The 23,957-nt window shown below is 40.1% G+C and overlaps 3 protein-coding genes across 3 annotated transcripts in view; 2 read left to right on the top strand and 1 right to left on the bottom strand.

The window, feature by feature from the left end:
• The first annotated feature begins 89 nt into the window (after nt 1–89).
• ccdc32 (coiled-coil domain containing 32) lies at nt 90–3,215 on the top strand. The gene is made up of 4 exons (XM_041954247.1): nt 90–205; nt 515–778; nt 1,620–1,773; nt 2,413–3,215. The coding sequence occupies exons 2-4, from the start codon at nt 532–534 to the stop codon at nt 2,600–2,602; spliced, it is 591 nt and encodes a 196-aa protein (XP_041810181.1). The 5' UTR covers nt 90–205; nt 515–531; the 3' UTR covers nt 2,603–3,215.
• Nucleotides 3,216–9,615: 6,400 nt separating this feature from the next.
• On the top strand, nt 9,616–12,019 carry prlh2r (prolactin releasing hormone 2 receptor). The gene is made up of 2 exons (XM_041954567.1): nt 9,616–10,530; nt 11,693–12,019. The coding sequence occupies exons 1-2, from the start codon at nt 9,616–9,618 to the stop codon at nt 12,017–12,019; spliced, it is 1,242 nt and encodes a 413-aa protein (XP_041810501.1).
• Nucleotides 12,020–17,480: 5,461 nt separating this feature from the next.
• Nucleotides 17,481–23,957, bottom strand: part of bahd1 (bromo adjacent homology domain containing 1) — a 29,990-nt gene continuing 23,513 nt past the window's right edge. Inside the window, exons 4-7 of the mRNA XM_041954376.1 lie at nt 23,692–23,851; nt 23,502–23,581; nt 21,805–21,896; nt 17,481–21,548 (exon numbers count right to left, since the gene is read on the bottom strand). Of these exons, the coding sequence (XP_041810310.1) occupies nt 21,356–21,548; nt 21,805–21,896; nt 23,502–23,581; nt 23,692–23,851 (525 nt within the window). The 3' untranslated portion in view covers nt 17,481–21,355. The remainder of the gene's footprint in view (nt 21,549–21,804; nt 21,897–23,501; nt 23,582–23,691; nt 23,852–23,957) is intronic.

Here is a 23,957-nt window from a genome sequence, read left to right as displayed (position 1 = left end):
TGAAACTGAAAAACTCCAATCACCTCTCGAAGCTGTTTGATAGGCGGTTACAGGGTCCAATCATATGATCCTAAATAAAGACGTGGGCTGTCGCTGATTAGAGACCCTTGGATCATGGACAGAGTTAGCTAGCGAGGCTAATCTTCGATCTTTAAGTTCATACACTAGAGGAAATAATAGTCAATCTGTTGCGACTTTCATACAGGTAAGACAAATGCAAATTTGTATGACATATTATTATATTATGACAAACCGTCTGAAGAACACTTGAAATGCATACCAAGAGTGTGGTGGGGAATGCGATAGGTTAGCTGTTAGATAATTTAGCTTACGTATGCTGATGTAAATTAATATTTGATTGGCTCTTCGTATTTGGAAGTATGCGTAGTTTATTCTATCGAAATGTCTGACGAACATGCCTGTTTTCATGATGCTGAAAGCATCAGGCCATGAACATCAATGGGCTAACGCTAACTGGTGTTGAAAACTGATGTTGACATCTGTTCTAACTCAGTTGGTCGGTGCGCCAGGATGGTTGACGACTTCGAGGGTCAGGAGGTTCGGTCCAGCGGGGAGCTGTGGTCCGAAATCTGCTCCACTCTGCCGGAAGTGCGAGCTGAAGCAGCTGCAGAGAATAACACAGAGTTCAAAGACTCTTTCCAGCCAGCAACACAAGGCGGAGTGCAGGTCAATGGACAGTCAAATGGGACAGATACCAGTTCATCTAGTGCCAAATGGGAACCTATGGAGGATTCTGAGATCTACATAGCCAGTTTAGGTACAGACATCCTTCCAGCCTTTTTCTGTCCCTTTCCTGACTGCAGGCCTCCATCCACCCTGTTCTACCTCCTTCCTAGTCATGACTTATGGGAGACTGCAGGAATGAGAATGTGTCAAAGTCCATGAAAAATGAAAACATGTTGCACAAATCTTCTCCAGTGAACCATGATTTATTTCCCAAATGTTGTCAGCTATTCTGCCTTAATCTGGGTTGTTTCAGTTTTCCCCACATGTAGTCCATCAGTTTGTCATTGGACTTCACCAAAACTGGTAAAACATTATCTTTTCAAAGTAGTTTTGACAGAATAGCGTAGTTGCTCTTGGATAACAAAGTGGAAAAGAACCAGTTTCCCTTCCTGAAATTCTTCAGCAGAAGGGGTAGGTACACAGGTCCTGGTGTGCTTTGTGTTGTAGATAATGCTCTAAACTTCAGCCACACTTATCAGATATATGGTATTATAGAAATGGCCCGCATGCTGTTCTTTGAAGGTACGTTTGTTTAATTCCAGCAACTTTATATAGTCACCTTAGGCTTTTAAAAAACTGAGCATTTTTTACAACTTTCTGACACTTTGTAGACTAATTGATTGTTCAATTAATTGAGAAAACAGTCAGATTAAACAATAATGAAGATTGTCCGATAACCCCAGAGAGTAAGGAATCAACCTCATATACCACCTCGATGATGGCAAAGTAGCCAGAAACATTTTAGTTTCATTTTGCACCTCTACTGGTCTGTACCCTGTTGTGTGTCGTTTGTTGCCTGTGGCCTGCCGTTCAGAAATGTTAACATTTTGATTAAAATTTTTATTATTTTTTTTGGCTACATTTCGGTGCAGAGAACCGCTTGAAGAAGCTAAAAGGCCAGTCCAGTGATGTGACCTCCAGGGACATGCTGCGCTCCTTGTCTCAAGCTAAGAAAGAGTGCTGGGATAGATTTCTGCACGACGCCCAGACCTCAGAGCTCTTCCAAGGTGGTGACATGGATGAGAGGTAGGATGGGAAGGATGGATTATGCTGTTTCATGTATGTACTGTGTCCTGTTGACATTTTATTATACATATACTGTATGTGATCTTCAGATGTTGCAGGAATAACAATCCACTGCAATCTTTTCCTGTAGTATGCTCTAAATTTACAAGAGTTATAAGGAGAATAACACGTCTTCCAGGTCGTAAAGTAGGGCCCAATGAAAGTCGTTTTAATTTTTTCCAGAATTTAATTAGTCTCAATTAATTTGATTTAACACAACATTATCAATCGCTTCACACCTGTCCTGTCCTGGTCTGCCTTGTCTTCTTTGCCCCGTTGCCCTGAGCTGTAATCTCTGTCGTCTAACTATCAGCCTCAGAAGCGTCTTGTTCATGTAAACACCAACAGTCCCCCTGGTGCTCTGAGCTCCTGGTTCAGGCAGACTCAGTCAGCTGATAGGGCCACCAGCTGCACAGCTAACTGAGCTAGTGAGCTAACAGCACATAGTAGCTGCATCAAAGAATATAATGGGCAACAGTTAGCAGTTATTCTGGTGTTAAGATGCCCCCAATTTGTTTGGAATGACCTTCAACAGCTGGCCAGTTCTTACAAATTGCACCTTTTAATATCTTTCACTTTCTGTGTGCCTCCCTTCCACAGTGCTCTTGAACACTTCAAAAGGTGGTTGATTCCTGAGAAGGTGGCCATCAGTGCGGAAGAGCTAGAATATCTCCTGAGGCCGTCTCAGAATAAGGAAGCATCTGAACCAAACCAAACACAGAACGACGATGAAGCGGAGGGAGAGAGACACAGCCCAGAGGAAGATGACATTCACAGCCCCGAGAAATGAGTAGTTTTTTTTTTTTTTTTTTAAATAGTAACACTGAAAGAAAAACTCATTTGGCGTGCATTCAGTAGAGGTGACTTGTTACCCCCTTGCTCATTTTGAGCTGCGTTAGATCATGGCAGTGTTTTGGCCAAAGCTTTTGTTAACAGCAGCCAAAGAGGCAATTACAGGCTGTCATCATTCTCTGTATCCCCAGCAACTGAGTGTTAAGTACTTACCCATTCACATGTGTTGTGTTCGTGCTATTCATCCTTTCAACCAAATCACACCAAGAAAATATAGAATGAAAGAGTTTGAAATTAGACCTGTTTGTCCTGTAGCAGCAGCATTTGCATCTAGTCAGTGAAGTGACTCCCACTATATTGGTTACAGAATGGCTCTCTACTTTCAATACAAATGCAAAGGCTAATGAAGGACCACATGCAGTATCTTGTTGTTGATGAGACTTTGATGATGTAAGCGATGCATTATCCTGCAGAGACATTATTATTCTGTTCTGTGAGTAGGAATATATTCCTGAAAATACTGTAACATATTGTGTAACATCTTTATTTTTGCCTTGTTGATTTTACATCTGAAGTTTTACCCATGTTTCAATAAAAACAAGCAGAATGGATTCTGTCGATTTGTAAGCTGGAACAAGGGCACTGTTATATTTAGCTTGAGAGCTGAGGTACAGCTGAGGTGCAATTAAAGCTATTCTCAGACACACTGAATTTTGGGTGTGTGATCTTGTGCCTCTATCTTTGTGAGGACCAGTTTGAGATTTAGATTTAGAGAGTGAGGACATAATTGGAAAGTAAGGACTGTTTAAGGTTAGAAGCATGGAGATTTTGTTGTACTGGTTTAGGGGTATCAGGGAGTAGTAAAGAATTACAATTGTGTGTGTATTTGTGCACAAAAGAGAGCAGGAGAGAGGGCCAACAGGGTCAAGTGGTTTCTCACATGGTCAACCTCCAACTGCCCTATCTTTAGGTGGCAGCAAAGAATCAAATACTCATCCATAAAGAAGTAGATTGCCATTCCACACAGAGTGCCACACAAGAAACTGTCAGATTCGCAATGTCACATGTTTAAATACGGATAAAAATATTCTTTATGAAATATGTGCCTGATCTCTGGCCATCTCTGTTCAGACGTCGCCATCATTTAAACATAAACAAGGTCCGAAAAATGATCATTTTGTTCACTCCAAATAACCTTTTACAACTTGTGTATAATTGCAAACATTTATTTTTCATGGCATGTTAATGCATTGAAATATTGATGCTTTTAATTCAATTTGGGACGTGATGTGTATTTCCAGCAACATGGTTCATGGTATGTGAATGTGGAGCTGCGGTCTGAAGGCTGTATTTTATGTCTTCAGATGGACCAACGCTACACATGACAAGTGACTTATATTATTCTAAAATAACCCGTCACTATCTCACAAATCTGAATATGACAAGAATTTTCTAAAAATAACTGTCAGCCAACATTGCCCCATTGAAAATCAATTAATAGTAAAAAAAAATAAAAATAAACAAGCTTGCAATGATCAGTGCAAATGCATATAGAATATTACTGTTGAGTGAAAACCTATAAAATGTGCAGCATAGGATAAGATTATTTCATTAGCAAGCTTTAGTTTTCCAGAAAACAGCAACCATTTGAGTCATTACTTCACACTAACCTCTCAGCCTATCACTTCTGAATGAAATCTATTTGTTTCTTTCAATATACAACCAGAAGGCCATTTAAATGACTTCCATTAAAATCTGGACTGCTGGTTGACAGTTGTACTCGATCATAAAGATGACAGTACACAACTGAGTGCCAAATATGGCCAGAAGCCAGCTGCAGGTGAGCAGCGGCGTTGCCCTCAATGTTCCCTCCGTCATCAGATGACAGTAATGGAGTTGTAGTTCGGGAGTAATAGTGGCTATTGGACTTGTGAAATTGAAAAAAGGAGGACACTCACACTTTCGGCCCGTCTTTGAATGTAAACGTGGGAGCATTTCTGAGAGGAGTCTGTGTAAGAGTGGTGGTGGTGAATTTGAAGTGTTTTTGTGGAATTCATCATTTTTCAGCATGTGCTGGTAAAAGGTGCGATGCAGAAAAAATACTGACATCACAGCCAAGGGCTCGAGAAACAATTCTACCAATGAGTATAATGTGCTATGTGTCCTGGTCAGCCTACAGATTCAGCAAAGACTGAACATTATAAGAAGAAGAAAAGGTGTTTAGTAACCAAAGCTGAATCCATACAAACAAAACAGGCAGGCAGCAAAATGCTGCAGCAAAACCCAAAAAAAAAAATAAAGTAGAAATGCAAATCATAAAGCTAATAAACCCTAAGACTCAAGCAGGAAACAGACCCACACAACCTACCAACTGAACAAAGGAAAACACACTGACTGAACACAAGTGAGGGAAGACTAACATGGTACAGGTGGAACTAATCTGCAATCACAAGGGCTGGGAAGAGAAAATGGCAGGAAGTAACACAAAACATGATGCATGACGAGAAACACTTTCAACATAAAACAGGAGACAACTAAAACCCCAAACCAAGACTGCTGTATTTGATTATTTCAGATTTAGATGTATCTCACACCCTGGTAGCAGAGTGTTATTCTCAATTTAATAAATTCAGCCTGGGAAAATCTTCTTGAACAGTGTTCGTTTGAATAACACCAATCCATCTTACGTGTGGATCAGTTTCAGTTCTGGACATGAAAACCTTTGGGAGCCTCTTCTTAAGCTTGCTCTTCTAAAACCCAGAGGGCTGAACGTGTGAAATCAACTGAATGCACGCAATTAAAACAGTGTTTGTTCTCATTTCATTTTCAAGTGGAGAACAAACTCTGCCACTTATCTTGACATAGTAAGTGGACTTTATTTCACTTATTCTGGATGATGCTTATTACAGTTATTAATATTTCAGTGAGTAAAGGTTGTGACTCGCCAACTGTCCAGGTCTCACAGAGTTGTGCTTTGTGCTAATATGGATGGCAGATAACAGTGTAAAGCCCTGAATGGCAGGAAATTAAAATTTGATTGGCACCCATCCTTGATTAAAATGCAATTTCCATCTCTGGAAGGTGTTAATACAGAAACCCACCCGTGATATCCCCTGAGAAAGAGAGCTTCAGCAGCCATTTAAACCTAAATGTCATCCCTAGAAAACATGGGGATAAAAAGAAACATTATTTAACTGTGAATTATAATATATTACAGTATCAACCAAAAATACCTTCCAATAATGAATATTTAATCTCTAGCCATTCATTTAAATTCATAGAGTTTCCAAAAGGTAAATTACATATCTATCATTACTTTCAATCAGATAGTGTAAATGAGAGTAAAAGACTGATTCCCCAGGCAAGAGGTTAAAATAATGAATTTTGTTAAGAGGTTGGATCTTTGAGTGACAGTAAAACCCCTTTGACATCCAGTGCTGATGGTGTGAGTGGAACAGATGAAACTGTTCATCTTCAAGCTGTTTTTCCGCAGGCTCTCAAGACAGAAAAAAAGGTTGTCTGTGGGATTTCCTGCCACTTTGACGACTCGTGGCAGGCGATATCCTGGACCCTCAATATGTGTGAAACCAAGTTACTCTAACTTTCTCTATTTGTAGAGCACAGGTCAGCTCCTCTCCATTACCCCCGCTCATGAGCCGCCCTCTCCACCTCTGTGTAGTGAAGTGTACTTTAGATCCTTTGCCCCTGTGTCTAAATTGGTTTTAGGCTTTCGTAGGATGTGTCGAATCCAGCCACACTTCTCTTTCCCTGTCTGGTTTTCTGCTTTCTCCTGGGTTGTTTTCTCTCACAGATCTTCATATCTGATGGTGTTCAGCCAGTGGATCTTCAAGATGGTTCTTAGCCACTTGTTGATAAAGAACTGGACTTTGTTGGAGGATGATTTTGTTATTCTTTAATGTGGTGTTTTGGCACATTTCCTCTGAGACTTATCTAGGCCCAGTGGTGCTAATTAGGACACAGAAAATGACAAAACTGAGGCAGCCTGGACCATGACCATCTTTTCTGCCTCCTCGATAGAATAAAATGGTAGCTGCAAGACCCATTTTCAGCCAGGAAAAATCATCGGCCTCAAAGAGCAGATGGTGGGAAGCGAGACTCAGACAAGACACCGGCAGTAAATAAAAAGGAAAACCAAACAGATCTTTGATGTTGTTGTGTTGGCACACATTAGCAGTGGTTACACTATTGACCAGAAAGCCTTCAGCCATTGGATTGATTGAGTTTACAGTAAAAACAGGACGGACAGCCTCGCTCACCCCACAGGCACCATCAGGTGGCCACACGATGGCCTACTTGTGTTTGTGAAGTGAATGCACACAGCTGAGGTTGCTGCCTAGGACTAGTGTCCACCTTAAAGCCCCGAGGTGATGCCGCAAACTGTTTTAGCACTTTGCAGATATTGCAGGGACAAACAGGCAGAGAGAGAAAGGAACAGTCCATGTTTATGATGTGTGGCCGATCGGAAGAAAAAAATGTGTCTGGTGGCACAGTTTTGATGATGAGCAAAAAAATGCCCTCAGATAGAAGATCTTGGGCTACAATGTGGAGCCAGTAAACATTTTCACAAACATTTCTGTATCAGGTGACTGCCATGTAAATAATCATCATTATCAGTTGCACCCTTGCTAAAAAAACAGCTAATATCTCCAGACAGATTTGGCTGTAATGAAATACTAGATTACTGCACAACATAAAATTCAGAATTAGTAAATACTAGCAAATACTGTGCTGCAGTTCAGAGTGATACACTTTGTTGCATTAACAGTGATTGCTATTACAAACTTGAATTTGTTGTTCTCATTGAGATTCCACATTTGTATAAAATTGATGGTAAAACAATGCTAAAAGTGCTTGATATTTTCTATGTCCTCGAGGTCATGGCCATCTTCATTATCTCACAATCAGGCCTCTGTTCCCCTCAAGTAGTCCTATGCTAATGAGTTTCATCCTGGATTACCCTTTGCAGATACACACTTGATGAATCACAGTCACACAAGTCTTTTGGCACCAAGATGTCTCACACTATTTAATTTATTTTGTTTTTGTTTTATGAATATTTAAGATTCTGGAGAAAGCTCGTGGCTTACCCCCTAATTGTTCAATTTTTGCTCTGTTCCCCGATGTTGGTGTCTGGGTGTGTTTTTCAAGAAAGTGGCTTTATTGTGAAGAACTGCACAGCTGGAAATTTGACATCTAGCATTAAACAATTATTCAGGGAGGGTGCAAGCGCTATGCTTTATTCATTCTTTGGATCTTCATTAGCTTCCACACAGTGGACACTTGTCTTCCTGGGGTCCACATAAATAGAACAACAATGAAAAAGACATCAATTTAAAATCACACAGTAGGAATAAGGCAAGAAAATGCAACTTGGGCTAAATATAAAGAAGGGAAAACAAGAAATAGCATTAATTATGATAATTTTCCTTCTTATACATTAAGTCAGTGAGCAAATTTAGGACATTAGCAATGATACAGGCGAAACAATAATTAAAATAATCTAAAATATTACAAATATGTCCGGATTACTATAAAGTTACTATATAATTAACCACAGACATTATGAGTCCCAAAAGGACAATTAGAGTGACTCCATGGCAGATAAAAAATACAGTAAAACTGGGCAAGTTCATCACAAATTCACAATGAATTACCAGAGAGGCGCTAGAGTTCCTAAGAGGAATATCATAAGAGATTACTGTTCATTGGGAGTGATGAGCGAGATTTAGATGACAATCCTTTTTCTTTTCCACTCTGAGGTGAGTCACATGAACACATCCTGCATACTGTGACAGAGAGAGAGCGCACCTCTTTATTCTGAAGCAGAGCGGGCTGCAGTGAGGAGGTAAGGCTGCACAACAGTACAACTCCCTGCAAACAGAAGACCGGAAAATGTCTGACTGACGTCTCTCACAGGTATTATTTCTATTCATATCTACTTGTTTTTAAATTCCTGCACTCTGGCAACTGTCAAATTTGCATTTGATTACCTCCTAGAAGATAAATGGTTGATTGATAATAAGACTGAAGAGATGAATTTTGCGTGTTAAGCGCTAAGAAATGCTGGTTGAGAGTTCTAAAAATAAAGAAAAAGTAAAAAACTGTACGTGAATTCTGTGCAATTTACCATGGAAAAGTACAATAATAACAATTATGTAAAATGCTGCTCTCAGGTCTTACTGATCTTAAGCATGTCATTAATAAGCCATTATTCCTGCTCTACAGCTTGCCAGGGAAGGTTTTTTGCTCACAGATGTAATGATGAAGCTTTCCTATTTCTTTGAGAACTGTTTGTAACGTGGCAAATCTCACAGGACCTGTTTTGCAGACACTGATGGTTTGTTATTTACTGCAGCAGATACAGTGTGATATGCTGCTTTTTGTGAACAAAACTGACAAAATTAGGCAAAAATGCCAAAAAATGATGCCCTCCAGCCAAAAACAAATATATCTTGAAAAGAGATTTTATTTAAGAAGAAAAGCTACTCAAGCTCTCGTTCTCTTCATTGCTGTCATGTGGTTTTTGTTAATGGACCAAATCTCACTTCACAGCCATGAGAAACAGTTAGCTTTTCCAAGCCTCTGTGCAAAATGTGGAATAAATAAACATTCATGCCCATTTTCATGCTCTCGTCTGATTGCATGGTGCCAGGTGATGAGTATTTGTTATCTCAACAATAACTGGATCATCGATCTCATTGTAGTGAACATTTATAGCGCATATATTTCAGAAGATGACAATCAAAAAGATTTGGAATGGGAGAGAGAAATAAAGGGTGAGAGGTGTAGAGTGCACAGGAAAGAAGGATGAGATGTAAAGAAGAGACTGATGAAAAAAAGATGTATTTCTGTTGATCATATTTTAGACTCATTCTTTTGAATGAAACTGATTGACTGTGAGGTTTAAAGATGGTCACTGATCAGTCTGTCCAAATGTGATAAAAAGAATGATCACATTGTATATGGTTTGTTATTCATTCTGTTTGCAGAATGGACTGGGACAAGTTGTTGAACCAATCCCTGGTGAACTCCTCTACTCCAACTTCTTCCTCATCTCCATCAATGTCTGACACTTCATCCACCTTCTCTTCCTCTTGCTGCAACTCCTCTCACCCCCTCTTCCTGACTTCCCCATTGTCAGCCCCGTCCTTTTCCGGCCTGGACCTCCTGTCCGACCTGAAGCTCGTCTTCATCCCTCTCTACTCAGCCGTGGTCGTGGTCGCCTGCTCTGGCAACCTCCTCCTGCTCTTCCTCATCTGGCACAACAAGAAAAGACACAACACCACCAACTTTCTCATCAGCAACCTGGCGCTTGTCGACTTGGTCATGTGCATCTTCTGCGTCCCTCTGACTGCATCCTATGCTTTTAATCAGCACGGATGGGTATTTGGCCCCTACATGTGTCATTTTGTCACTGTCATGCAGTCTACAGCTGTCTACGCAGCAGTCCTGTCCCTCATGGCCATCGCAGTGGATCGTTACGTGGTTGTGGCTTATCCCATCCGCAAAAGAGTAGGGTGCCAGTTCTGCTGGGGTCTCGTGGCCCTGATCTGGCTGTCTTCTCTGGCTTTATCCACACCTACAGCACTGCACACCGTCTACCTGGACCTGCGGGCTGCAGGGCTGCAGATGGCCGTCTGCGAGGAGTTTTGGGATGGCCAGGAGCAAGGCCGCCTCATCTACTCCTGTTTCAGTCTCTTCTTCTCCTACTTTGTCCCACTGGCTGCTGTCTCAATTTCCTACTGTGCGATATCCTATCAGCTGAAGCAGAGGACCATGTCGGACTTGACAGCGTGTCCGGAGTTGAGATCTGCGAGGGCTGCATGGAGCAGACGGAGGAGGAAGACCTTCTACCTGCTGCTGGTGTCTGTCCTCTGTTTCGCTTTCTCATGGCTCCCCTTACAGGTACAGATGAGTGGGAAAGACAGAGTGATGATTTGATGGATATATGAAAACATGAATGTTTTTTAAATAGTTGGATCTTGAAAATTACAAAAAATTGCTTCCTTGCTAAGAGTTAGATGAGAGGATCAACGCTGTAGTCAGGGTTGTTAGGGGATTGTATAGCCCCACTAACCACATAAGAAGTGTGACATCATATCTGAAATGTCGTAAACAAAGGAACACAAGAACAGCAAGGAGACAATCCTTCGTTGTGCTAGAAGAAATGACTCTGTTGACCAATCATCATTTCTACCTCCACCCTTGGGTCCCGGGTCATGATCATTTTTTCCTAGGATGGTGAGGGCAATACCCATCGTACCCTGCCTCTGATTGGCTTACCCTGATATTCTTACCCTAAACCTAACCAATCTCACTCATCATGCCTAAACTCAAGCAACTCAACCAACAAAGGTAATCAGAGTCAGGGTACGGCGGGTCATAAAAAAATAAACTGGACAGAATAGAATGGTTCTATTGGTACATCCACAACTTTTTCCAATGGAAACACAAAAAATAACCATTCTAATGTGCAATGAACTGGACTGCTTGATGGAAATGCAGCTTTACATTGACCAAACAGATGTGAGGGTAGTGGCATTATTTTCTTATCTTACTCTCTGCAAGAATGCAAATAGTCTTCAGACTGAAATGAATGAATCAAGTGGAGCTAGCCTCCCTGATGAAAGCACTGTTGTCAGCTCAGTGTGACAAAACGCATGTTACTTTCTTGTTGAAAGCTTACTAAAAAGATCACAAAAGCCCAGAAACAATCATAACAAATTGTTAGTAGTCGCCAATAGTTACCTGCGGAGCTGTTAACCTTATAAACAGGGACTGTGTAAGCCTAGTTTCTGTACTGAACTGAACGTGACAGCTTGAACCAGCAACAGACTAAACGTACTGCTGGAGTGAGGACATCAGAATAAAAAAAGTAGACGGCAAAATTCAGGGATTACAAATCTTTAAACTGAACAAAAAATGTAAATCTGCAGAGTTAGTTAAATGCTAGCTAAATGTTGAACTATTGCTTTCAAATGACAAATTACAAAAGGAATTAATTCGAGAATTAATTGTCACTTGTTCCTTGGATAAATTCCTTGGATAACATAGTTTTACTTCACAGGTGGTGAATCTGATTCGTGACGTGGACACAGACTTCTCCATTTTAGGGAAGAATTACGTGAACGTCATCCAGGTGTCGAGTCACTTATTCGCCATGAGCTCCTCCTGCTACAACCCTTTTATTTATGCCTCCTTGCACGACAAGTTCCTGTCCTGTCTGTGTCGCCACTTCCTGTCCTGGAGGAGAGGAAAAGGGAAGGACAGGGGTCAAGGGTCAAGCATCGTGACAATGTCACACAGAGTGCAGCGTCTTCACAACTCCACCACTGTGGCAGATTTAACGGGTGCTGTTGTAAATAACGCTGGTCCTCAAGACAACTATGCTTAAATTGTTGTTTCAGTTGAACAGGCACTAAAAATGTATCCACTGGTGGGTTTTCTCTGTTTCAGAAACGAGGCAGGGTTTCTCCTTCACTCCAAATCCAATATGAATCTTAAAAGCCTACATACTGACAAACTGAGTGAATTTAAAGTTACAGCCGCTGTGTCCCAGCTGGTCATGATCACAAGCAAAAATACACACCTGACTGAATTTATAAAGTTTAAACATTAGCCTGTATTGATTTCAATGATTGATAAAAGGATTAATAATATATATTTCCATACTGAAAGTCAATTTAGCTCTGAGAAATATGCTACTGTGAGCTTAAAATCTATTCTGGACAGTGATCTGGCTCTTGTCTGCAAAAATTCACAATACAGTTTTTCATCTAACTGTCATGCATATTCATATTCTTGTGAATATCTAATACTGTATATCAACTTAGTGGCATGTTATATATATAAGATCTATGTTTATTTTCCATTCCTGTCCACTTCAGCTGGTAGTGTATTAGGATAATAGTAGATGTGTATTACATGTGTAATATTGAATCTGTCAGTCAATAAACAGGTTTATTTAAATCTTCTCCATATCGCCATTCATTTACTGCTGTTTAAGGGATAAATTATGAACACAAGGGGTTTCTGTGACAATGAATGAGTGAAGTATTTCTGTCATTCAGTTCAGCCCTGAGCCACCGAACACTTTGCACACTTTCTGCTGCAGCTGTGACATTTGATGAACACAGCACAGTATGCAAAGTATGCAGCGTGTATAAAGGTCAAGTCTTAGATGGTGAGAGGAAAAAAAGCATCATCTGAGCTGTACATTAGCGTTGGTAAAACATAACAAGTTCTAAACCTGAGAGAACATTACATTAATGGAGAATTAAAGAGCTCAGTTTGTATCCTCATGTGCCAATTGCAATTGCTAATTGCAAAAGATGACAGCTAACAATCTGGATATGTACCACAATGAAATAGGCAGAGGTATACAGTACCAGTGCACTTTTCAAACTGTGTTTACTTACCGTATGCAAATGTTTTACATATATCGTTACTGCAAGATACTTGTGTCTTCTGTCTTTTTTAAAACTATTGCACAAATAAAAAATGCATGATGCCTTTGAGCACCAACAGCTCAGAGCAGCTCCACAGGAAGATGAGTCACTTTCACTTGAAATAAAAACAAACAAGCAGCCTGGTGAGCGATGCACCATAGCAGGGTTTCTCGCCTCAATTGTAAGCCCTGAAGTTGTCGCGGCCCCAGCCATTTCAGAGCGCTGTCAAGTTGTAACAAGTTGTAATGAATGTGAGTATTCTTTCGTACGTTCCTCTTTCAAGAGCATGAATGGAGCTCCAAATGGATTACAATCTGTGGATATTATGATAAGCCTTTATCAAAACCAATGTTTAAATCAAGCAAATATCAAACAGCCATAGAAATTTCCTGAAGTTTCACATATTGTGCAAAACTTTATTACAATGATGAGACACTGGTACTCCAGAAAACAAAACAAAACACAGAAAACCATTATGTTAATAAGTGTGTATGTTAGCTAAAGCAATTAATGTTCAATAATATTATTTTTAGCTTATGAACCTCAACCATTTATTTATTATGTTTGCAGATACATCAGAATACAGTACAATCAATCATACAGACTAAACAATAAGACTTATTTTAAGAGCAAAAGCCACCTAATGGGTCTAAGTTAACTTTCTCAATGGCTCGTTTTGTTGATCTTAGTTTGTCACATTGTATCTCACAAAAAAGGCTTACAGGATGGTGGTGTAGAGGATGATTATACTTTAAGAGACCCAGAACTCCTTTTTCTACCAAGCATAAAACAAGTATATGTTCTTAAATGGTCTCTGTTTTAGCAGCTGATGATTGTTAGATGACTGTCAAGCGCAGGCGGTGGAGGTGAATAAGTGGAGAATGTTATATCAGGGAAGTGCAACCTCCTCTAACGGGATCATGAGATTGTGCACGTGCAGCATGTTTTACGTAAATCACAGTCATGCATGCTGCTATCCTCATGTCTAATTGTGTTGTGAACATCCATGAAAATGCAAATGTCAATGGTCTTGATAGTCAGTACTGGCAGCTGTGTGCTGTGTGTATACAGAAGACATGATGGGTTTCTTTCATTCTGAGGCTGTTTAGGTTGGTCCTCTGAACTCTATGCATTTGTAATGTTCAGAAAAATCTCAACTGTGGCATCACGAGAATGATGAAACAACATGAGCAGAAAAAGAATATAAACTTAAAAGATGGTGTTGTTCTACAGTACAAAAAAACCCCAAAAAACAAAAAACAAAACAAACAGCCAGCATCGAACTGACAATTCTACAATAACCTTGCAGGGCATTTTCAGATGAAGAAAACAATTTACAGCTTTTGTCATGTACTTTTCTCTCTTTTTGAAAAATGAAAAATATAAAAACAACTCCCGTAGAGTCACAGCTTTACCTGGAGGGTGCACCGTATTGATAACCCCGAATAATTAGTGAGGGATTTGATGGAGCACTAAAATCCTGAATGTCAGACAAGTAATGGTTTTCCTCTGGCTCCATGTTGAGAGGATTTTGCACAGAACAAAAGAGTCGCAGGGAAAACAAACCTGTTCTGAAAAAAATCAAAAAGCATTCAGTTTTCTTACGTAAGTCGGAAAAAAACAGTCATTAATATTTCTGACAACATAAACAGAACGTGTTGCCTTATTTTGGATGTTCTTGTACATTTCATGCAAAGGAGCACCAAACCGCCACAATAATCTGAAACTTTCCAGAAGATAAAGCTACCATGGCTGTGATTCAGTACATTGCTCATGTGTTCAGCTGCACAGAGGGCAAGAAAGGTTCAAAAGACAGTGGAGTGGTGCAAAATTGGAATGAGTCAGTCCATGGAAACCTTGCAGGTGTGTAATTTAAACACTGAAATTCACTTTTTCCCAGCACAACTCGTGTAGGTAGGTAAAATCCCATTTGAAGCCATTTCTTCACCTCTTCAGACAGTTCTCACCATGTGTGAAAATATTTTGCCGGAGAGGCTTTGGAGGAACAGTTGAACCTTGATGAACAGTTTCCCTGTGGCACCAAAATATCCACAGATTTGCCATTTATCATCCATTAATGCACAGTTTTTAACATGTACATTCATCACTAACTGTCACTGTCAACATAAATACCTGCACATTGTAAATGTCATTGTATATATACTTTATTGTCTCATCAATCTTGGTTTATATTGTTGGACAATAAAGTGATTCTGATTCTGATTGAATTGGTCACAAGAAAGTATAACTAAAAGGCTACTCCTAGAGCTCTATCACCATCTGTCATATTATAGATGTGTTCATTTCAGTTTATATGTCTTGCATTGGACTGATAAGGCTGAGTTAATCAAGTGTGTATTTGTACTGCTATCAGTGGCAGAAGCTGGACATGACCATGTCTTCCAGGGGTGGGGAACCTTTTTCCAATTGAGAGCCATTTACATTTTTATAACACCCTTCAAGGGCTCTCACTAAATGCCTGAGGGAGTTTTGTTTCTACTGTTGGGCAGCCAAACTCCGCCACAGAGCGTTAGCTAGCTTTATCCAAGCACTGTCCTCGCAGCTCATCCAGTTTAGCAGGTTTCAAGCTGTAATGACTCTTGAGATTAACATTTTTCATCACTGTGCGTGCATTCCACAAACTAACCCTGGCTTGTCTTTAACTTTAGTAATATGTGTATAACATCTTTATTTTTTTCTCTTGGAAAGCGCAACGCGCCTCATGTACTTACATTTTGTTGCCAGGCGCCATGATGCACTGATGTGATATCAACAGCGTCACGTGTAGTGCGTTCACAGTCCGGTCTGAAAACGTGTTAGTCCACTGTTGTATGTTATTGTTTTAATCGATGAAAAAGTATCTGCTGTTTTGTATTTATAAATTGCCTCGAGGACCAGATCAAACGATCTCCCAGGGCGTGTAGGGGGGAACCCCTGATTTATTAATTTCTCTTAGCTATTTCAGCTGTTATCCTTTACTTTTAACTAGTATTTCAGTCGTGTTTCCATCACTTTTAGCCAACGATTTCAACCATTTAAGATATCCATTACTTCTGTCTATTTTAGACCGAACTGTTTGTCCAAAGCTTTCACTAACAATTTCAACTGTAATTACATTACTTTTAGCTAATGCTAAAGATTTCAACAGTTTATTCTTTACTTTTACTGTTTTAACTGCTGATCCAAGCCTTAAGCTAACAAGTTCAACTACTTTCAAATTATTTTTAACTAACAATTTATAGATTACTTTCAGCAAATGTTTACTATTTTAACTACCTATCATCATTTCAAACTGTTTTATCCTCTTTACTCACTAGCTAATTAGGTTTCACACACTCTCAGTGGCAACATGAGGTGTTGAGATGTTCCATTCAACTGACTGAAGTTAAATAGATAGACAGGCTGCTCACAGGTGTGTACTGACCAGTCATCAGCTTTCTAGTTCATCACTTACTGTTTATTGTGACAAAACTTTACTCAAGATTAGCAACACAATCTTTGTATGCATCCCTTGGCACCTGCAGAAGCTACACTCACTCCCTCTGCAAAATCACTGAGCATACACACACACACACACACACACACACACACACACACACACACACACACACACACACGCACACCACTGCTATAAAATCCATGAATAGCAGCAGCTGCTTTTTGACTCTTATCCAACACATGCTCGCTGTTACGGATGCAAATGATTTACCTGCTCATGCCATTTAAAACCTCATAACCTGATTGAGTAGTGCCAGAGGCCTTATAAATATTCATCAGAGACTGATTATTGAAGTTAGACGATTTATGTCTCCGCTTGTCTGCTTTCAAGATGCTCACACTCTTGTTTATCCTGTCAAGATCTATGCACTGCAGCTGATAAATGGGGCTGTAATCATTTCAGGTAGAAGGAGATGAATAAATTAATAGTAGAAAAAAAGGGGAAAGGCTTGAGGCAATGAAAATAAAAAAGTGATTGTGATTTATATAGTCAAAATATTTTTTTTCTTTACATTTAAATACTTATAAAGATAAATGATATTCCTGAAATTCAGATTGTTTTCATGCAACAAAAAGATAAATCTGAACTTATTTCATTGCTGAAATTGTTAAACTTTCTAAAACAGAGAAGTCAAATGTCCTGCAAGCCTGCAGTCAATTAATATGCATGAGCCTGTTCAGCAGAGCATCAGTTTGTTTCATACATTTTACGCATCAACATTACCCTTCCAAACGCTTTAAAGTCTTCCTGATCACTGTGTGCCTGCTTTTGATCAGACCAATCAGATATAAAAATATTGGCTGAGTGAGCCACCATGTGGGCAACAACTATTACTACAGTTCTCAACCTGGCAAGAGTATTTTCAAATTAAACAAGGCATGAGGTGTAAAAAATCTCTCAGACACATGTTCAAACTCATATATTATTTATTACAATTAAATATTTTCTTATATTACAGAGGTCCATTTGAAACCATACAAATAATCTGTGCTGTGATTAATATTTCCAAGACATTTCCAAAACGCCATGCAAAGAATAAGAACATAAATTCACATCAGAAGAACCAAAGTTAAGGTTTTTGTACACCTGGGGATGAAATTAAATTCATGTTTCAATACCTTCTCCTCTCTCTCTTTTTGGTGCAAACACTTCTTTGTGGTGATTCAAGATCAGACCAGCGTCATCTGACAAAAATGAAAGGCATTTGGAAGGTGGGTAAAAACAACAGTAACTGCTTGTCCTTCTCTTCATGGAAAACGCTTGGAATATATACGGGTTAATTCGGAACAGGCACAGAGGACCAATTAAGACATAAATATCACACATCTTGATTAAACATAATTAGTTTGCTGAGTGATTCCTAAGGCCATAATATGTACTGTGTGCGGTTTCTAATTCTGATCCAGAACACCCACGGGGGATTTTAAATTGCAGAACCAATTCTGACTTGTTGTATTGTGCTGTGTGGGCTTTACTGCTGTACATCCTCCATCCATCAATATTCAATAAAATGTGTCAGTCAGTGAAGACAGTCCGCTATAGGTTTGGCACAGACTGATAACCTTTGGTTTACTGAGAAAGAAACGGTCGAGTCGACTCTTTCCATTTTAGCTCAAATGATTTTTTTGAAAGTCAAATTAATCCATTAATTAATTATAGCAAATTCAATTTTTGTAAATGAACACATAAAATTAATCTACCCCACCTTTTGTACAGGGAGTAATGCACGGACAGGCAGGATGTGGACATTTTCAAGTGATATTCCACCTAAAATCAATCCTTTGACTATCACATACTCACATCCTGTGCTTGTAAAGTGGCTGCGCTTGTGGTCATCTTAAAACATGTCAGTTACAAAGGATTCGAATAATGACAAGTTTCAAAGTGGATTAAAAGACTTGAAATGTCTCTAACACTCTTACAGCATTATCAGTTTGTTCACCGTCCATCCAAATCTGTAGTATTTTCCATATCTCATCACTTGACCAAAATAAGGCTACATACACCAACTCTGCTTCGCTATCAACCTCCTTAAAGCACTGCCAGGAAGCAGTCTTTAGCTGTATTTTGGCCAAATGTGATAGTTTGGAACATAATGAGTGTACAGATGGGACAGTTGAGAGAAGGATTATGATGAAGAGGGGGTTTGCAAAAGTTTCTGTGGAAATTTTGATACTTTTTCTTCCCCATGAACACGACTGAAAGTCATTGTAACTGACAGAATCCAAGCTAACAGCAGCCGCTGTTCTTAAGAGGTACAAAACTACAAACTTTAAGAAATTGTTCAATATTTTGGGAAATCGGTGTCACACTCATATGCCAAATATGAAGCTACAGCCAGCAGATGGTTAGTAGACTAATATAAAGACTGGAAACGGGGACAAACAGCTATCAGCAAATTATCATTTTTACATTTCCATTGTTACAGACATGTTAATTAGTGAGCTTCACAGGTGCTGGAAGGTGGATTTTGTTGCTTTTTCTGACAGAGCCAGGTTTCCCCCTGCAGTCTTTATGCTAAGCTAGGATAAATGGGTGCCAGCTTCATATTTAGCATACAGGTAGAGTAGTATCAATCTTGTTTTTCTCTCGACAAGCAAGCAAATAAGATGATTTCCCAAAATGTTGAGTGTCTGATACTACAGATCACTTGGAATTTGACTCAAACTTGGGCAGACTTTTGTCTAAGAAAAGGTGTCGCGGACCAGGATTTAGCCTTTCAGATCTCATGCGATCACATGAATGCAGTGGACCGGCGATGCATCTCAAGCATCTAGGAATCAAGATCAGCACACTAAAAAGCTTCTTTACCCCAGGCTGATATCGGTACATGTTTCTAAATGAAAGGCTGGGAATGTTCTCTAAGGCAGCAACATCAAGGGCACAGGCTAATGGCAAGGTACGTTTAAATCATTGTAAAATTCTGCATTTAAAGGTGAAGAGGCAAAGCTTTGATAATGAGGAGAAGTGAAAGGAGAATTACGGGAAGCTGGGAGAGGCAAAGGTACGTTTGGTCCTGCAGGTTAAGTATCTCTGGTCACATGTTAGCAGGTGTCCTTCAAACTGTATCGAAGATCCTTCCAAATACTCCAAATGTGTCCTCAAATCTGCCATGAGGACTTCAACATCCTAACACAACATTTAATAGGTTTGTATCTGTCACAGAAAATACTATCGCAAATGACTCACACACTTTTTATCGTAGACAGTGCAGCTAAGACGGAGAGACAGCCGCGACCTCCTCTCTAATAAGGAATGAAAGCCACTCATCTAAAACTCTATTCTTTAAAATTATCTTTTGAAAATAAATTATACTTTCTCAGTACAGAAATAAATACATATCTTCTCTCAAACATAGGAATGAATCATCATCACAGATCTAAATGCTACACTGAATACATTACTCACCATCTCATCGGTGAACAAACAAGAATATAGGTGACTAACTGATGCCATCTGCCATGAACAGACACTCATCCAGATATATAAATGCAAATATACAGTTAGCTGACACCGGATGTCAAACCACACCTCTGGCAAACAGCTTTGAGAAAACAAAATATTCCGGAGCAATGGCATAACAAAAAATCTCCTCAATTCTCGGCTCATTGGACATCTTCACACTGCGAAATCAAATAAACTGAACTGTGCTTTCTTTGTAGAGTGCAGGTCAGGTCTAAGTCGTGAAAATCCCAGCTGAGGTTAATTTCAAAGTTACAGATATGACATAAAACCTAGAATTCTCTCAGAAACTCACGAGAGATGTAGCCACAAAAGTCTGCATTTCGGTCTTTGCTGTGCATGTACTCGACCAGTGGTAATAAAGTTAAATTGATTTAATCAGACCTTCTGATCAAGAGCTTTCCTCACAGCTGTGTTCAGAGTTTACTACATACAGCAGCCAGTTAACTTAGCTTAGCACAAAGACTTGAAGCAGTTAGCATAGCTCTGTCCACAACCAGAGAAAACAGCTAGTCTGGGGAAATCCTTCCCACTTGTTTCCAGTCTTTATGCTAAGCTAAGCTAACAGCTGCCTGGCAGTGGCTTCGTTATTACCGCGCAGACAAAAGGGTGGCATCCAACTTCTCATGTAAGCAAAAAAGCAAATTTCCCCTAACATCTTGAACACAGATGTCCACACTAGAGCTTTTCTGTAAGACTTCTGCATGCAGTGCTTTGTAGAAATGATTCTACATTCAGCTGGACATCAAGCAACTGCAAATTACAGAGAGATCTGGCGACAAATGTGATTAAATCTTCAGACACTCTGAAACCTCTTTGTTCCTTGTCTCTTCTCGGGGACCAACGCGGCACGATATGCCTCAAATTTTCTTTAGCTATGGCGTATCATTGAGACACACTGTGTGTCTGATATCTGTCAGGCAGACAGTAATTCACATGTAACATCAACTTCTCTTCATATCTATCAAATGTCACATTTCTAAGAGCTACAGTAGCATTTTCTACAGCAGAGTAAGTTCAGGTTCTTCACACAGCTGCTACGACACACCAGAGAGCCATGATAAACAGTATGATAAACACTGCCATATAAACTCTGATACAATATGTCAGACCATACTTATACTAAATAAATGCATGGCATGTAAGCATGAACAAGAGATTTCAAAATAAAGTAAGCTCATCTCTCAATCCTTCATCCTAAACTTCCAGTTCCTCTCACACAGGCAGCAGGTAGGTTCGTAGCTAATTAAAGTTGTGGAGGATGAACCAGAGTGACGTTATCTCACGTCCCGTAGCGCTATGTGTCATGCCCCGTCAGATGCTACTGCAGGTTCTTGAGGAGGCGTCCGTAGCGGAAGTCATAGACGTGTCGACAGAAAAACACCAGCTCTGGGTCGACGTCATCGGGCACACAGTGGTGGGTGGGCATGGCGTTGCCAACAACGGGTGGCACCACAAGGGAGGCGGCACTGTCACGCACGCGATCCCTACGGCGTTTTACCAAGGCACAAAATCTGGAAAAGGCACAATACAAGACATCAAACTCCATCACCTTCAAACTGTCTGAGAACTGAGGGAAGCTGTCTCCTTTTCATGTTAAACATCATGCTTTTCCTTTAAGTTAATCCAGTGGGTATTTAAAAAGCTTCAAAAAACAGCGCTGTAGAATTTTGTCAGCAGGACCACGTAATCTTTCAAAAGCAATATGTTTCGTGCAAGACATGTACTTCAAAGAAATACCACAAAATGTAAAAATGGCCTTTTCCTTACCGGCAATACTGTGCCAATGTTAGGACATAGCATTTGTCTTCAATACAGGCCACACTGTTCACATCCTGGTGACGAGATGCGAAGATCTCATTCTGGAGGAAGGAAAGTTGTGATTTAGCGCCGTGTTAGCTCCAAAAAGAAAAACCCCATCATCCATCAACATGATCCCCATTTGATCCTCTTAAGCCCTCACAGTCGGCACATGTATGCAGGGATCACATCTGTCTGCTCCATCATACACGAGCACTTCTGCCTCACCTTCGCTTCCAGATGTAAAGCCAGATTCACGCGTCGCCTCCTCCTGTGAGCCAAAGCTCTGCTACTGTTCTCACACTGCTGCCATAGTGTGTTTGTTGTTTGTTAGTGCAGCTGAGAAACGACAGACTTCATGTGGTTTATTGTTTCTGGAGATTTAATAAAGTGCAACTGGTTCCTCTGGGAGATTACTGACAACAGGAAGCAAGCACAAGAGAAGCTGCTGCTCAACATGTGCGCCTGCCTGTGTCTGTGCGCTTGTTCCGGCGCTCTCATCTCTTTCAGACACATTTTTGGTTCTCGAGTTGAGCCAAAATCGCTGAAGCCTTCCCTTGAATTGTAATGATGATGATGATAAAGATTCAAACTCGCAGTGTACAAACTAGAACAAATGGAAGGCAAAACTAAATGGTAAGAGGTTCAAGAAAATGCACGTGTTACATCCAAAACTTATCCTCCTATCCTTTGGAAAGGTATCTTATTAGACGAGAGAAAATATACAAGCGGAAACGCACACCACTGAGACCAAATATAAGGAAATAATGGTCAAGATCAAGGTGAGGAACTCCCCTACATGACAATTAATTTCTTATTTGGGGGCATCTTAGACTGTATTACAGGGCTTATTCCACAAACACTTACCAACAGATTTGTTTGCTGTCAGCAAATCTCATGAAAAGTCCAAAACCAACAGTGCTCTTAATGCTTCCCAGTACGTTCCAACTTCCCGTACCCTGTGTGTTTGTGTTTAGCCAAAAACCCATTTGTTCCGACACACGATGTAAAACAGGTCACAAATATATAATTTCATTTGGTGAAAAAAGATAAGTAACATAGGAGGATGGGAACTTCAGTTTTGTACAGATAAATAGAGTAAATAGGGTCTTTATTGGGGACTATTTTCAGCTGTGGATTAATACGCATTTGGTGCTCTGACTGTAGGATTGACAAAATAAACTACAGCGGCCGTGTTCGTGATCATGAAGGGACGCGATACCCAGTGCCGCCCCGTGGCTCATTGTTTTTCATAGCTTTTGGACAGCAATGGAGGTTAATGACACAGATAAAAAACCTTTATTTATTTGGCGTTGTACACACAGACAATACTGAGTGGGATCAGCTCATTCGTTGGTTTTGGTCTTTTTATGTGATTTGTTGACAAAAAGAGAAATAAGGGATATTTTCAGCCTTGTCATTTAAATTATCTGCTAGTTTTAAAAGTCAGTTTAACTGATGGTTCTGTTGTTTTCACCATAAAAGCTGATGCATGAAGCATAATTATTATATCCATGCTTACATGCAGTTTAATATATCTTGCACACTGACTTAAAAACTTTTTGCACACGGTTAGCTGAAGCTACGTTTCATTTGTCCTGGTATATGATTTCAACAAAACACCTGCCAACCACTCAGAAACCAGTATAAAAGGCTTTGCTTCTCACCTCACAATGTACACTGGGGTTGCGTCCCCCCTGTGTGTGTTCTGGACGGTAGTACCAAAACAAACTCATCATCAGCTCTCCTGTTGGACAAAAACCACACGGTTCACTTCTGTTCTCGAGGCCGTTATTTCCACATTAATTCAGCTTCTCTTGTACTGGAAGTAAACACTGCGTACAGCGTGTGTCCTACCTGACTCTGGCTCTTGCCACAGAGCTGAGATCTTGGCCACGTAAGGCAGAGACTTCTTCCTAGGTCCAGATTTCAGCAGAACAGTGTCTCTGACCCGGATCAGCTCCCCGTCCCTCTGGACTCCCTCGAAACACTTCCTCAGCACCAGAGGCTCCTCTCCCTGAGAAGACAGGCAGCAGGAAACACTCATTTCTCAAGCAGCCCGAAACTGATAAGCCGTGAGAGGCTTTGGACTAAAAAGCTCCAGGATGTGATTTGTATTGAAT

The sequence above is a fragment of the Chelmon rostratus genome, chromosome 15, assembly GCF_017976325.1.
Source record: "Chelmon rostratus isolate fCheRos1 chromosome 15, fCheRos1.pri, whole genome shotgun sequence".
NCBI lineage: Eukaryota > Metazoa > Chordata > Actinopteri > Chaetodontiformes > Chaetodontidae > Chelmon > Chelmon rostratus.
The sequence above is the reverse complement of the archived record's forward strand: the minus strand, read 5'-3'. Positions and strand labels throughout refer to the sequence as shown.

Excerpts from the sequence above, each read along its gene's own strand:
- ccdc32 (XM_041954247.1), top strand. The coding sequence starts at position 532 with ATGGTTGACGACTTCGAGGGTCAGGAGGTTCGGTCCAGCGGGGAGCTG. Across the intron at positions 779-1,619 it reads GATCTACATAGCCAGTTTAG|AGAACCGCTTGAAGAAGCTA; the intron begins GTACAGACATCC and ends ATTTCGGTGCAG. Across the intron at positions 1,774-2,412 it reads GGTGGTGACATGGATGAGAG|TGCTCTTGAACACTTCAAAA; the intron begins GTAGGATGGGAA and ends TCCCTTCCACAG.
- prlh2r (XM_041954567.1), top strand. The coding sequence starts at position 9,616 with ATGGACTGGGACAAGTTGTTGAACCAATCCCTGGTGAACTCCTCTACT. Across the intron at positions 10,531-11,692 it reads TCTCATGGCTCCCCTTACAG|GTGGTGAATCTGATTCGTGA; the intron begins GTACAGATGAGT and ends TTTACTTCACAG.